We start from the raw sequence: 14400 nt of genomic DNA on the forward strand, positions 1-14400 counted from the left end.
TCTCGGCCTCCCAAAGTGCTGGGATTACAGGCTTGAGCCACCGCGCCAGGCCCAGCCTGGGACCTTTTGTGGAGTGTTTTGGATCTGGAACATCTGGCTTAGAGGCCTTCTGTTACAGGTATTAGGCCCCTCCCTGGCCCCTCTCCCAGGCTGCTGAGGCTGGAGATGCAGAAGACAGGATTGGTTCTTGAATTTTAAATTCTACATCTAGACACTAGAGGGCACCCTCCCACTCCATCCTAGGAAGGAAAAAGGAGAAACAGACCTAACAGTCCTGGAGTGGGCAAGTAAATCAGGCAGCCCTCTGCATCCCAGCAGAGACCACATCCTAGGTTCAAAAATGCAGGTGACGGGGGTGTTGGACTCTCTTGGTCCTCCATCCCTGAATGTCCTCGCACCCCCTTACTACCATAGGTGGGAAGTCCTTTTTTGGCTCTAGCCTCAAACCCCAAACGGCCTGGGCCTTAATTCCCAGGGAAGAGAGGAATTATTAGGGAAAACCAGATTGGGAGAGGGACTGAGCCAAGGATGGAGGAAGCCCATGTCTCAGGTAGGTCTGAGTGCGAGGCACCCCATGGAGCGAGAAGACAGGGAGACCCCTGTGGTGTCACTACAGTTTGCGTGTGTGAGACACTAAATTAGAAGGGGACGTCCCCACATACTCAAGGAGGACCCACACCGAACCCACATGTCACAGGCCCTTCAGCTTACCAGACTGCCTGATGACCTTCAGGACTTCAGCCTGGCTGTCCTCTTCTTCCTCCTCTTCTTCATCCTCCTCCTCTTCCTCCTCATCTTCCTCTCTTGGATAACCCAGCTCCCGAAGCTCCCCTAGCTCATCCTCCTCCTCTGAGGCCTGGTTCTCATTCAAATTGCTGATAGACTGTAGGTGAGACTCAGCAATGCGCTGCACAGCTGGCCCAGAGGGGACCCAGGAAGGCAAGGGTCAGCCAGACACAGCCCATGGATCTGGAGATAGTGTGTGGCCCAGCCCCCAGCCTCCTTCCCATAGGCCTGGGGCAGAGAATACCCCCTCAGGGGCCCAAGTTCAAAGGCCAAAGGTTACAGGTCAGCCTGATGGGGGTCAGACCAGGGCAGAGGCAGCCAGGGGTAGATTTGATCATGTTTGGCTCTCAAGCTGTCCCAAGATGCTAGCCCCCAGGAGGCTGCCACCAGGCAGCTCCCCCACACCATAGGGCACCAGGCTGGGCAAGACCAGGCGGGCACAGCAGCAGCTTAACATTCCCTGGCTGGAGAGCTTGATTTGCCAAGTACCCAGTACTGGAGACAGTATCTCCCAGCTTCAAGCCCAGGCAAAAGGCACAGGGCGTATGGACCAGGGCCTGGGGATTTGCCACTTTCCATTTCTTGGGGGTGCCCAGTCTGCTGAGGGCTCACTGCTTACCCTGATCCTACCTCCCATGTGGTGCATAGTCCCCACTCCCTGGCACTGCCCAGTCATAGATGCCAATCCACATACTCCTGCCCCGGGCTCCAAGGGACAGAACAATTCTGAGACTGAGGACATAATAGTCTGCAGCCAGTGCAGTCTGTGCCTGGGGATGTGGCGTGCTCAGATGCGGCCCCCACAATCTTGACCCACATCCCCAGGTTCCCAGCTCCCTCTGCGGTGACCTAGAAAGCAACCCCCCAGCCTCCAAAGACCTGCTCAGATAGGGCTGGGAAGGGAACAGTGTGGGCAGCTGGAAAGAAGTTTCCAAAAGATGGAAAGGAGCAAGGGGTTAGAGAAAGGGACCAGGGCCAGGGGTTCTGGGGGATGGCAGAGGTTGAGGGGCCACTGAGGAGAGGCTGCAGGAAGTGGCGGGATCTTAGAGCACATGGGACACAAAGTTCCCAGGCCACAGACAAGGTGCTGAGGAGGGGCTGGGGGTGGGGGGATGGGGAGTTGCTGCAGCTCCTTCTTGGTCCGCCAGTGGCCCCTCCCCTCAGAAGGCCCAGGGGGGTAGGGCCAGGCTGGAAACCTCTGGCACAGTGAGCAGGGTGCCATGCTCCTGCCAACTCGGGGACAGGCACAGAGGGTGCTTTGTATGTGCCCGCTGCCCCACCCAGCCCCCAGCTCCCAGCCCAGTACCTCCTGCTGGCTCTGGGCAAGCTATCCAGGCAATAAAAGCACAATAAATCACCCTGCCCTGACCTTGGGGACGCAGCGGAGCTTCATTTTGAGCCAAGTGTGAGAGCTCCGACCTTGGAGTACAACCCCTCAAGCCAAGATTTAGTGCTGTGCCCTCTCTCCAGGGCCGTCGATTCTTCCCTGACAAGCCCCAACCCTGCCAGGCACCTTCCCTTGCCCACAAAGGAACCGAAGCCTACAAAACAGTGCCCTCCTGGTAGAGAAGGATCCATGAAGGCTGTGGGGGGAGGTAAGGCAGGAGAGCAGGTGGCAGCCCAGGCAGCTTCCTTCTCCCCCAGCGGGGGAGGAGAGTTCACTTCGTGAGCCACAGTGACAAGAGAAGGTGTGTGCAGCACCTGCGCTGGTGCCCCGTGAGCCTCCCTCGTCTCCCCCACCTCCCTCATGCATCCTGGGCTCTCTGGGGTCTCCCCATCACTGCTTCCAGGCTGTCTCCTTCTCTGCCCCACTCTGTGGGAGCCTGAACTCCCCCCATCCCAAGTCTCCCTTTTTCAGCTTGAAGGTCCCCAGCCTAGCCCCAGACTGGCCTCCCAGCTCTTGATCCCTTTCCTCTTCCCTGCCTCTACTCACCTGCACTCTCCTAAGATGTGGTCTAAAGGGGCAGTTGGGGGGGGGTGCACATTTTTGGCCACTGCATGGTGCATGGTAGCACCCTGGCCCTAACATCTTCATCCCGGCCTGTTCCCCCATGCTGGTAGTCAAGAGCCAGGTCTTCCCCTCACATCCGCCCAGCCTCTCCCTGCCCAGCCCAAGGTGGGAGGGAGAGGGCTTTCTTAAATTCTCTCCTGAGAAGATGCCACTTTCTCTCTCATGCCTGCTTTGGGGCCCTTCCACACACCCCTCTAGGTGGGGAGGTCCTTCCGGGTACTGAGCCACACTGCCCACTTGCTGCAGCTCTGACCTTTCGTTTTCCTGTACTGGGGAAAGTGAAATAACCCCTTCCCTTCTCTCCTCCCTTCCCAGCCTGTCCTCTCTGTTCCCAACCCTGGCAAGTGGGCTGACAGGTACACCTGTTGACCTTGGCTGGTGCTGGGAACTTATTAAACCCTCCACCGAAGCAGTTCCCAGCATACTCTTCCAGTAGCTCTCCCTCCCAACTTCCGGACAGAGCTGGCTGGGCAGGAAGAGCCCCAGGCAGGAGTTGAGGTGGGGGTTGGTAGGCATCAGGGCTTAGTCAGGAAGAGGGCCTCCTATCTCCTTCAGGTATATCTCCCCAGCTCCCTGACTAGAAACCAAGCCTCTTCCAGGTTGGCCCAAAAGTACTGCTCTGACTCGCATCTCCTTTTCTTTGCACACCTTCTTCCGTCTTCCTGGACCTGGGATGCCCTTGACTGCCTGTTAAATTCCTATGATCCTTCAAATCCAAGCTTAAACATCTTTGTGTACCTTCTTTGACCCTTTTTTTTAATTATTATTTTTTCCTGAGACAGGATCTCACTCTGTAGCCCAGGCTGGAGCACAGTGGTGCGATCATAGCTCACTGCAGCCTCAAACTTCTAGGATCAAGCAGTCCTCGTGCCTCAGCCTCCCAAGTATCTGGGACTACAGGTGCGCACCTCTATACTTAGCTCACTTTTTGTTTTTTTCTTGAGATGGAGTTTTGCTCTTTTTGCCAAGACTGGAGTGCAATGGCACAATCTCGGCTCACCACAACCTCTGCCTCCTAGGTTCAAGTGATTCTCCTGCCTCAGTCTCCCGAGCAGCTGGGATTACAGGAATGCGCTACCACACCCAGCTAATTTTGTATTTTTAATAGAGACGGGGTTTCTCCATGTTGGTCATGCTGGTCTCAAACTCCCGACCTCAGGTGATCTGCCCGCCTCGGCCTCTCAAAGTGCTGGGATTACAGGCGTGAGCCACCGTGCCAGGCCCACTTAGCTCGCTTTTTAAATTTTTCATAGAGATGGGGGTCTCACTGTGTTGCCCAGGCTAGTCTCGAACTCCTAGGCTCAAGCAGTCCTCCTGTCTTGGCCTCCCAAAGTGCTGGAATTTCGGGTGTGAGCCACCTTTCTTGGCCCCTCCCTGACCCTTTGAGGCAAAGGCAGGGACCAAATCTGACTCGTCTTATTCTGCCCAGTGCCCACCAACTCGGCCTGGCATGTACTAGGTGTTCAGTAAGTGTGTGCAAAAGGAATGGCTTGCTTTTCCATGGAGAAAGGGAAGCAGGAAAGAGGAGACCAGTGTGCAGATCTGTGCAAATGGGATGCAAATGGGAGGGGAGGCCGGGGGTGAAGCCCACAGGAGAAGGCGCCCTGGATGAGCAGGGGTGGGATGTGGTCCAGCACAGGCTGGTGAAGAGGAGCTGCAGGTGGAGTCCCTTCCACGCAGATGCCTGCTGTTGTCTTAGGCCAGCCATCTCTTTTCTTTCAAGCCCACAACCCGATGTTAAGGCCCCAGCTGCCCATTGCAGCCTCGGGGCTCCTGTGTTTTGCGAGGCCAGACTGAGAAAAAATTGGTCTTTACGTGGGGTTGTTGCGCCATGCTGACACAGGGCTCTGTGTGGCCAAAAAATCCCTCCCCACTGACAAAAGCTCCCCCAGCGTCTGCCCAGTTCCAGAGATCAAGGGGATAGTCAGGAAGGTCGGTGGGGGGTAGTACCTTTCAGCGAAGGCGGTGTGTAGGCACAGGGGTTGGGTCTCTTCGACTTGAGATGGTGCCCCTCTCCTGAGGCTCTCTGCCAGGGGAAGTGCCAGGTTAAAGGGGCTCAGCAGAGGCCCCGTCCCTTCACCCTCCCTCCATTTCATCCCACCCATGGCCACCCAAGCGGACTGATTTAGCCTCTGCTAATGGGTCCTGCACCTAGTCTGAGCCTCCCCACCCTGTGGCTTTGAGAGGGCCCCCATAAGCCATGGCCTGGTTTAGGGCAGGACTCTAGGTCCTGGAGCTTCCACCCTGAGTCTGAGCAGAGGAGGATCTGCTGGTGGCACCTGGCATGAGGCACTCTCAGAGGACTGCCCATTGATATGCTAATGTGTCCTCTTGGGTGGCACCCCATACTGGTTGGTTGTCACTGCAGGCACCCGTCCACCCCACCCCAAAGGGTCCAGGCATCCCTCCTTCCAGCTGCCCCAGGAAACTCACCTGGTGGGGGGAGGCTTCCTCCTCTGAGGAGGGCCACCAAAGCCAACCAAACCGGAACCGAGTGAGGAGGAAGAGGAAGAGAGATAAAGAATCCGAGTTATTTTCCCCAGGGTCTCAATCTCTGGGGACAGGGAAAGTGTGCCCTCTCCCTTCTGAGGCTGGGAGGTGTCATGTCAATAAATAAAGCCAATAGACTTGGGTTCCCAGACCTTATCCACTCCCCAGTCTCCGGCTCTGACTCCTGTTCATGGAACTTCGGCAGGGCCCCTAGGAAGGCATCAGAGCTAGGGTGGGACAGGGGCTAAGTGGGCAGGGAGGGGCCTACCTGGTGAGGAGTGCTCTGAGAGCCGGAACAGCATGGCAGGCGTTGGTCTCCTGCGCCGGATCTAAGGAGAAGGAGGGAGGGGTGACAAGATAGATACTGCAGCCCCCCCACCCCACCCCAGATAGCAGGGAACAAACAGTGCTTTGGAGTCCCCGGGGAACCTTTGAATCAAAGTCTGTCAGAGCCAAAAGGAACTCTGTAGCTCACCTAACCCCCTCATTTTATAGAGGTGAAAAAGCAGGGCTCAGAGAGGTTTGGCAGTGTGCTCAAGGCCACACAGCACACCAAGTCCAAAGGACAAGAAAAACCCCAGTCACCGACTCCCAGGCCATTCCTTTCCCACTCCATGGCTACCCCAGAACAGACATTTCCCTTCCTGTCTTCTCCCACCAAGGCCCTTCCTCTCCCCAGTTTCTGAAAACATCAGACCTCGGAAGCCAAAGCTGGCTGCAGCTGCCAGGGCTGGGCCCTGGGGAAGATGCCCCACGGGTCATGGCACCCACGTGGCCCTGCCCACCTAAGGTCAGTTCAAGGGCTCCAAACAAGCTGGATCCAGCTTTTCAGAAGGAGACCAAGCCAGGGCACTGCAGGCATCCCCCACCTCCAGCTGAGGCTCAGGGACCCACAGGGGCCTGGGGGGGGACCTCTCTGGGGGCCTGGGTTTGGGCTTCTCTGCCAGTGTCTGTAAGGCTGCAGAACTCTTCACCCAGTCCTTGTGAGAAATAAAAAGTTGCCCTCCTTGATACGTGAGCCAAGCTGAATTGGGGGGAGGCGGGTGCTGAGCACTCCCAGCAACTGACCTCCCACCCCCCAGCTTGGCAATCAGACCAACTGTCAGTTAATTAGGTCCCTGTTGAGCTCCAGGGAAATGCACAAAGAGAACCAGGTGAGTTAAGCTGAAACTGCCACCTCCCCTGCCAAGCTCCCCACAACACCCTCCCTACCCAAAGCTGCTTAGGCCCAGGACTGTACCCCCTGCCCTCTATCTCCCCCCACAATGACTTGGCCCCCTCCTCAATGCTCGGTGGGGAGCCAGCTGCATCTCAGCAACAAGTGACCCCTGCTCCGCTAGGGATGGGAAGTGGAGCCCTCTGTCACAGCACCCCCCAAACTTTGGAAGCCCCTCAGCCCTCAAGAAGGCTCTCTGGAGGACTCGGTAGTCTGTAGGAAGACGCCTGGCTTTGTGATGACTCGTCACCTCTCGCCCCTTGGGGTTGGAGCTCTGGGGCCTGACAGCAGGAGGTCAGAGCAAGGTTCTGGCGACCCCAGCCCAGGCACACACGCGGGACTAGAGAGGGACAGGGCAGTGGGGTCACTCAGTCGCAACCTCACACTCCCGCCCTGGGTGGCAAGATCAGTGTCCGCCGCTGCTCACATCTGACCGGTTCTGGGCTGGAGCCAGGCGAGCGGTCCCGGGGGTAGCCTATTAGACTGACTACCCTTTGGGGACTGTGCTGGGACCAAAGGACGCCCCACTCCCGGACGGTCTGGAATCGGCCTGTGCCCCCACCCCCGCACCCCCAGCCTCACTGCCAGGAACTCTCTGGCCTCGGGATTAGGACCGAAGCCGCGGGAAAAAGTTGCACGAGTCTCCAGCTAACTTCACACGCGGCCCCGCACCCAGTCCTGACAGAGGCAGAGCCCGGCTCCCCTCGCGCCCCCACCCCCAGGCCAGTCCGGCCGGGGCAGCTCCCTGCGAGTGCGAAGAAGCCCCGCGGGGTGTGTCGGGGACACTGCTGGAGTGAGGCGCGGGCCGCTTACCATCTCCACCTGGCGGGGGTCGAGCTGGCTAGGGGGCGCGGGCACCGAGAACTGGATCTTTTTGCGGTCCTTGGGGTCCATGGCGCGCGGGGTGGGCGGCGGGGCTGGGAAGCGCGACTCGGGGTCCCGGCGGCGGTCTGTGCTGGGCTCCCCCGCGCAGGTGGCGGGCTGTGCGGCGGGAGGAGGAGGAGGCTGTTCGCTCACAGATAAAAATACCGCGCCCGCTGAGGGGAGGGCGCGGGAGCGGGAGGAGGGTCGGCGCCCGGGCTGGGCGCGCCCCCAGGCTCTCGGGACTCTGGGCTCGCCCCCCGCGCTCGCTGAGCCGGGTCTGTGCCTCGCGCTCCCTCGCGCTCCCCGGCCTGGGTGTCTCTGCGTCTCGGTGTCTCTCCCCTCCGGAGTGTCTCTGCGTCTCGGTGTCTCTCCCCTCCTGAGTGTCTGCGTGTCTCCTCTCTCTGCCTCTCGCGCCGTTCTCCACCTCCCTCCCTCAGCCTCTCCTCCTCTCCGCTTGTGTCGCTGCCTCTGCCAGGCTCACCCCTCCGGTCCCAGCTTTGGGGTCCCCAGCCCGTCCCCTCCGCCTGGGACTGGCGCCCGGGTGCTCGGAGGGAGGGCTTAGAGGAAACTGGCCAATGAGCACGAAGAATCGTGTTCTCCTGGGGCTGGGAGGAGGGTGGGAGTTAGAGCCAAGGCCGGGGGAGCCGGCTGGGGGGCCCCCTGCGGTCTCCCCAGAACTTGAAGCTGCATTATTGATGGAGTCCAGCAGAGAGGATAAAGGGGGAGGGAGAGGGAGAGGGGCAGCGGGGAGGCAGGACTCTGGCTTTAACCCCTTCGTGGTCCTGGCACTGGGAATTTCAGGGAGGCCTGTGAGGTCGTGGGGAGAGTACCAGCCTGTCACGCTGTGAATGGGGGTGTCCTGGAAAGGCAGCGAGTGTGACCGAGTTGTGTGTGGGACGACACGTGTCAGTCATCGTGGCAGGGAGAGTGTGCAGGGGAGTGCTGGGGCCCTTTGGTGCCCATAGCCTGGGAGTGTGTGTTGGGGGGTCGGTGTGGTGTGTGTCTGTGTAAGTGTGTCAGAGTGTCAAAGATGCAGGTGTGAGTGGCAGGATGTGGGAGGACTGCGTGTGTGCGGGGGAGGGTGTGGGTGTCGGGGAGGATGTCAGAGGCTGTCAAGGTGATGGGCAGGCGTGTGCCAGCTTGCAGGGAGTGGGGGACTGTATCCACAGCTCCCGCCGTGCAGTTGCTGGGGGTATGAGGTTGTGAATGTGTGAGTGCTCCTGTGAGGCAGAAGCGGAATGTGCCCTGCCATGATGTACCCTGGATTCACGTGGCTCCTGTCTTTCCTCTCCAGATCTAATGGGGTGGGGAGGACAGGACCGACCCAGAGTTGGGTGGTTTGGGGGCTGCCTATACACGTGCCATCACGTCCCTGAATTTGGTGCATTCAGAAGCAGGGTTGGGGGAGACAGGTGTGAGTCTCTCTCTCTCTCTCTAGAGGTGTTTGTGTGTGTCTCTGGAGCGAGAACAGGAGGAGCTGGCCCTGTGGGTGGAATGTCCCTGTCTATCTGTCGGGGCCTTGGGTACCTTTGCCGGAGCTGCTGTTTCCCTCCTTGGGGCTGCGCAGAGGGTCTGAATGCTTCTGTCTAGCACTGAGAGGGTGCGTGTGTAGGCGTGTACATAGCATGTCTTCCTGGAGCTCTGTTTGTGCTGGCATCCTCTCTCCTGGTCACTCTCAGGCCTGAAACTGCCAGGAGCCTTCCCTACCCCCAATCCTCCTGCAGCTTTTCCACTCCCAGCCCCAGCATCTGGGTCCTTGGTGGAGTGAGAGGCCAGAGGAATCTTCTGGAATTGGGGTCAGGGCCCACTCTGGGGGTGAGGGAAAGAGTGGCAGGAGGGCCAAAGTGTTGCTCATAGGAGCGGGATGTTCTGGTCACCCAGCTCCACATCGGCCAACCCCAGGCCTGGCTCAAGTCCCTGTATGTTTGTTGACTTATATACTTGTTGGGAAACAGCCGGATGCCAAGTTGTCAGCCCAGGGCTGTAAGCATCTCTGGCAGCCCCTAGCTTGGCCCAGAACCTCTGTCGAAGATGGGGTGTGGTGGGGAGTGCAAAGGCCAATTTGGCAATGCCTTGGGAGGGTAAATAAGGAGGCCCTGAAAGGAAGAAGGGGTACAGGAAGGGCATGACCCAGGCAGTGGCCCCGACAGCCACTGGGTGGGCAGAGGTGGGGAAGGGGCTTGTGGCCAGTGCTGGCAGTGTGGGGAAGGATCGTGAGGATGAAGGGGACAGAGGACAGCTGGGAGGGTGATGAGAGGATGGAGACAGGGAGGCATGACCACCAGTTGCACCTCAGAGCCTGTTGGAGCTGAAAAGGCCTCAGGGAACATGGCAGCTGAGCCCCATTTGAGCAGGAGGGCTTATTTACGGAGGCTCTGCTGAACTTATTGGAGCTCTGGGAGACCCTAGATCAGGAAACATTCCCCAGATCCCAGGCTGGGGCAGCTGAGAAGGGAAATGAAGGCAGAGAAGCCTCCCTCTCAGCTAGGCCTGGAAGATGAGGTCTTTGGGAGCAGAGGGACGGTGTTTGCCCATCTCCCCCAGCCTGTGGCCAGGCACCCACACTTCTGGCATCTAAATCCTGGGGCCAAGAAGGGTGGGGAAGACTGGCTGACAGAGGGACAGACACAGGGGACAGACACGAAGGAGGAGGAAGAGACTGCACAGAGACAGGACGTGAGAGAGAGATTGGGGGGAGAGAGGAGAAAGCAAAGAGGGACAGAAAACATGGTTGAGAGATGGAGAGACAAAGGGAGGCAGAGAGAGAGAGGGAGCCTCACAACGGAGAAAGGCAGAAGACAGAGATGGAGAGAGAGTAAAAATAGCTCAGCATTAAGATAATTGCAGCTCACAGCTCTGCCCTCCGTTAGGAATTAAATTAGGTTTTATTACTTTGATTTTTCTCTCCTGGATCCTACGCGACTTCTCAAGAACTTGGGGAAAAGTTTTTCAGGTGGGCGGCCAGGTGGTGGGGGCTGCGTGGGCGACAGAGGAGGAAGGGGATGGGACTCCGGGGAGCTGGGGGAGGGGTGGGCAAGGGCAAGGAGTGGGGAGGGGCTGCTGGGGACAGTGGAGCCCGGCAGGGGCTGGGGGAGGTGGCCAGGACCAGGCACAGGGTGGGAGTGGGAGGGCGCTGAGAAGCAAAGGGCCAGGGTGCCCTGCATTCACTTTGACTTAGAATTAATCATATGCAAATAAGATGTAAAAATAATATGCCACTCCTTGGTTATTATTCTTGGGTTAGAAGCACAGGCGGTTGGGTCCAAGGAACAAATTCAAGACCTCATTTGACTTAACTCTGATTGAACTGTGGGTCTCTCTGCTTGGACTGACAGAAAAAGTTGGTGGTAGGGTGTCTATTGATGTACCATAGGTCTGAGTACACTATTTTGAGGCGTTTCTTTCCCATGATGTATCTTCATGCCATTGCTGGATGCCTGCCGCGGGGCCTGGCGTGCAGGACGCCCTGCATTCACCTTTGGAGGGAAAATTTGGGAGGGTGGTGTGAGGCCTTTGCCCTCTTCCCCGGATGGGGGCAGAAGGGACACTCGGATCTGTCCCCCACTCCTCCCAAGCAAGATATGTTTACCTGGACAGAACATCAGCTGGGAAGTCCCAGCCCTGGGTAGGAATTTCAGGTCTGTAACTTACTGTGTGAACTTGGACACATTTCTTAACTACTCTCTGTGCCTCAGTTTCCTTATGCTTCAGAGCCCACCTCACATGGTGGCTGTGACGATTCAATAGGAAGAAAAATAAAGCCCCCGCCAGGGCAGGATTCCTGATAGCCCTTGATCGAGTTTCCGGCTTCTCCAGAGCTCTTGGGATGCGCATCCGAAAAGAGCCGGCAGGTGGCGGAGTCGGCCAGGGTTTGGGTAGCTACTGCAGGCACTGCGGGTCTGGAGTTGGGCATCATACCCGTGACCTTGACACCACAGAGCTGAGCTGGCTGGGTTGGCATGTGGCAGCTGGAAGGGAGGCCCCGGAAGTCCCAGGAAGCACCCTGAGAGGAGCCGGGAGTGCTGGCTGGGAGCCCTGGGCGTGTTTCCCTGCCCTTGGGGGAAGGGAGAAGTGGGGACGGGGGAGGAAGAGGAATTCCAAGGCCCACCTCCTCTGGGGAAGGCCGTGTACCCAAGAGCAGAGGGCAAGGACACCCTCGATAGGAGCAGTGGTGGCACCAGGACAGGTGGACAACAATCTGAGACGCTCATTTACACACGGACTCATTCATTCATTCACCTATCACCCGTCCCTTTGCCCATTCAGTAAATTCACATTGGATGGTTAGGTGCTTTGTTCCAAATTTTGTGGAGTTACAGTTCGCATACAATAAAGTGTTAAATATACATTTCAATGAGTTTTTGGAAATTTATATAGCATTTGACCACCACCACAATACAGATATATAATGTTTCTGTCACCCCAGAACGTTCGTTTTTGCTCCAATCCAAGTCGATCTCCCTTCTCCCCTCATTGGGTATATCGTAACTCTTAGCACACTATTTTGATACGTGTCTTTCTCATCTTTTTTTTTTTTTTTTTTGAGACAGGGTTTTGCTCTGTTGCCCAGGCTGGAGGGCAGTGGCGCCATCACGGCTCACTGCAGCCTCAACCTCCTAGGCTCAAACGATCCTCCTGCCTCAGCCTTCTGTGTTCCTGAAACTACAGATGTGCACCACCACAGCCGGCTAATTTTTTTATATTATTTTTTGTAGAGACAGGGTCTCATTTTGTTGCCCAGGCTGGTCTGGAACTCCTGGGCTCAAGTGATCCTTCTGCCTTGGCCTCCCAAAGGGCTGGGATTACAGGCGTGAGCCACCGTCGTCGGCCGTCATCTCTGTTTACATCATCACCGACCTGCCACAGTACCCAGAATACAGCAGGCACTGCATGACGCCGAGAGGATGGTTTGAGAAGTGAATGAATAGATGAATACATGAGTCAGAAATTGACAACAGTTACATATAGGGAGCCTCTGTGATGGGCACCGGGCTAGGCCCTTCCTATGCACTCTCATTTAATCCTTGCTGGTATCCTTCCAATTCATAGATGAGGCTATTAGATTCAGAGAGGTTCAGCAGCTTTTGCCCAGAGCCTGGGTTCAAACGCAGACAGTCTAACTCCAGAGCCCTCCCGCTTTAACTGCTGCTTTTAACACGTTCAGGATGGACGCGTGGAAGATCGCATGCACGCAGTGCAGTGGGCTCCTCTCTTTCTCTGCCCTGGACCAGGTTTCTCTCTCGCTCAGTCCCGCCAGTTTGGACCGTTCTCGGGAGCAGCAGAAATCAATGTGCGGACGCTGCCCTCTGGTGGCACAAACGAGTACAGCCTTCTATGTGCCCTCTGGCGCCCCCAGGTGGGAGCTGGGAGGTTGTTGAGAAGAGAGCAAGCTGCAGCCCACAGGGGGGCGGCCTCAGCCCCTGGCACCTGGAGACCCCCTGCTCTGGCCACTGCCTGGTGCCCCCCGAGGTGCCAGCTGAGGCTGCCCCCGAAGAATGCCAGCTGCCGGAGCCCGCCGCCTCCCACTCCCTCCACCAGCCTCACACACTCCAATCCCGGTCCAGTCGGCTGCTTCCATTCCCTGAAGAAGAGGCCCTAAAGTTAAAACAGCTGTTAATTTATAAACCAATTTTTCCGTGACTGCTTAATAAATCGCCAGCAGCTGCTCTGCCCCGTCCTCCTGCCCAGGCACCCGGCCCCGGGGGCTACATGGAGAAGCTCAGAGCCGCCAGCCTGCCCCTCCTGCCTTCTTCCTCCAACCTCTCCAACTTGCCCCCATTCACCCAGAAACTGGGCATCTTGCGGGGCTGTGGGCGGGGGCGGGGGTGTGGACCTTGATGAACCCAGCTTCTCTGGTCGTCAGTGGAGTGCTGAGACAGGGATGAGTTTTCTTTCCTAATGGGCTGCAGCCCAAGGGCCATCCCTCCGTAAGTCCCCCAATCCCCACATCCCACCGGACTTCCAGGTCCGGAAGGTGGGTGTCAAAGGTTTCTCTAGTTCTGGGGAAATGAGGGTGTCCAGATTCCCTGGGGAAGCCCCCCTGAGCCACCAGGAGGTAAGGGGATCCTGAGAGCACTGGAATCCCAGTGTTCTGTCTCAGGGTGGACCCCCTGACAGATGCTAACAGACTCCCTGACCCTGCTGTGCTCTCAAGGGTGGGCTGGGAAGAGGCAAGAGAGGCTGGGATAGCATCCTGTTCTGGAGCTCCTGGTGCCTGCTCACCCGTCCTGAAGCTCTAGTGAGGAGGGATCGGGGCCACCTGAACACTCACTTTGCCCAGCTTCTACTAACATATAAACAGCATCATGAAAATTCATGTGGTGCGGGGCCATGTGAACTGCAGGCTTGAGGCCTGTTCTTTCTCTTTGCATCTGCAAGTTCCAAAGGCACCCAGGGTGAAAGGCCAGCTGCCACCATGATCCCTGACTGCTGGGCAAGGGGGTCAATCTGGCTCAGCGTGTGCAGGGTGGTGAAGCACCCCAGCTCAGAAGTTCAAGTCCCAGTTCTACCACTTACTAGCTGTGTGACCTTGGCCAAGTCATTTAACCTCTCTTTCCTTCCTTGGTGTCTCCATTTATAAAATGGGGATAACAATAGAATTTTAAAAACTAAGCAAGTTGATGCTCATAAGCACACAGTTTAAAAATGTGATTTATTACAAAGTGATGCTTAGTATTATCTTCTCATCCCCCTGCTGGAGACGGAAGCTCCTGGAAAACCCAAATAGGAAAGCCAAATAGCAATTATTGTGGTAGGGGTGCCCAAGAGATTGCCAGGGGAAATGGGTGGGGGGCAGGTAGGAATGCAGGGACAATTTTTTTTTTTTTTTGAGATGGAGTCTTGCTCTTGTCCCCCAAACTGGAGTGCAGTGGCAGCGATCTTGGCTCACTGCAACCTTCGCCTCCCAGGTTCAAGCAATTCTCCTGACTCAGCTTTCCAAGTAGCTGAGATTACAGACGCCCGCCACCACACCCAGCTAATTTTGTAGTTTTAGTAGAGACAGGGTTTCACCATGTTGGCCAGGCTGGTCTCG

The 14400-nt window shown here is 57.2% G+C and overlaps 1 protein-coding gene across 3 annotated transcripts in view; it reads right to left on the reverse strand.

The window, feature by feature from the left end:
* The window catches only part of PPP1R1B (protein phosphatase 1, regulatory (inhibitor) subunit 1B), an 11197-nt gene extending 2625 nt beyond the window's left edge, over positions 1–8572 (reverse strand). Inside the window, exons 1-5 of one of the 3 annotated variants that reach the window (XM_011929905.1) lie at positions 7317–8572; positions 5556–5616; positions 5231–5253; positions 4748–4823; positions 712–915 (exon numbers count right to left, since the gene is read on the reverse strand). In XM_011929905.1, coding sequence (XP_011785295.1) covers positions 712–915; positions 4748–4823; positions 5231–5253; positions 5556–5616; positions 7317–7397 — 445 coding nt within the window. In that variant the 5' untranslated portion in view covers positions 7398–8572. Of the gene's footprint in view, positions 1–711; positions 916–4747; positions 4824–5230; positions 5254–5555; positions 5617–6072; positions 6285–7316 lie in introns of those variants that run through there. The other 2 variants (XM_011929906.1, XM_011929907.1) reach the window with 2 other exon arrangements.
* Positions 8573–14400: the final 5828 nt, after the last annotated feature.

Source organism: Colobus angolensis, unplaced genomic scaffold (genome assembly GCF_000951035.1).
Source record: "Colobus angolensis palliatus isolate OR3802 unplaced genomic scaffold, Cang.pa_1.0 Scaffold83, whole genome shotgun sequence".
Lineage (NCBI taxonomy): Eukaryota > Metazoa > Chordata > Mammalia > Primates > Cercopithecidae > Colobus > Colobus angolensis.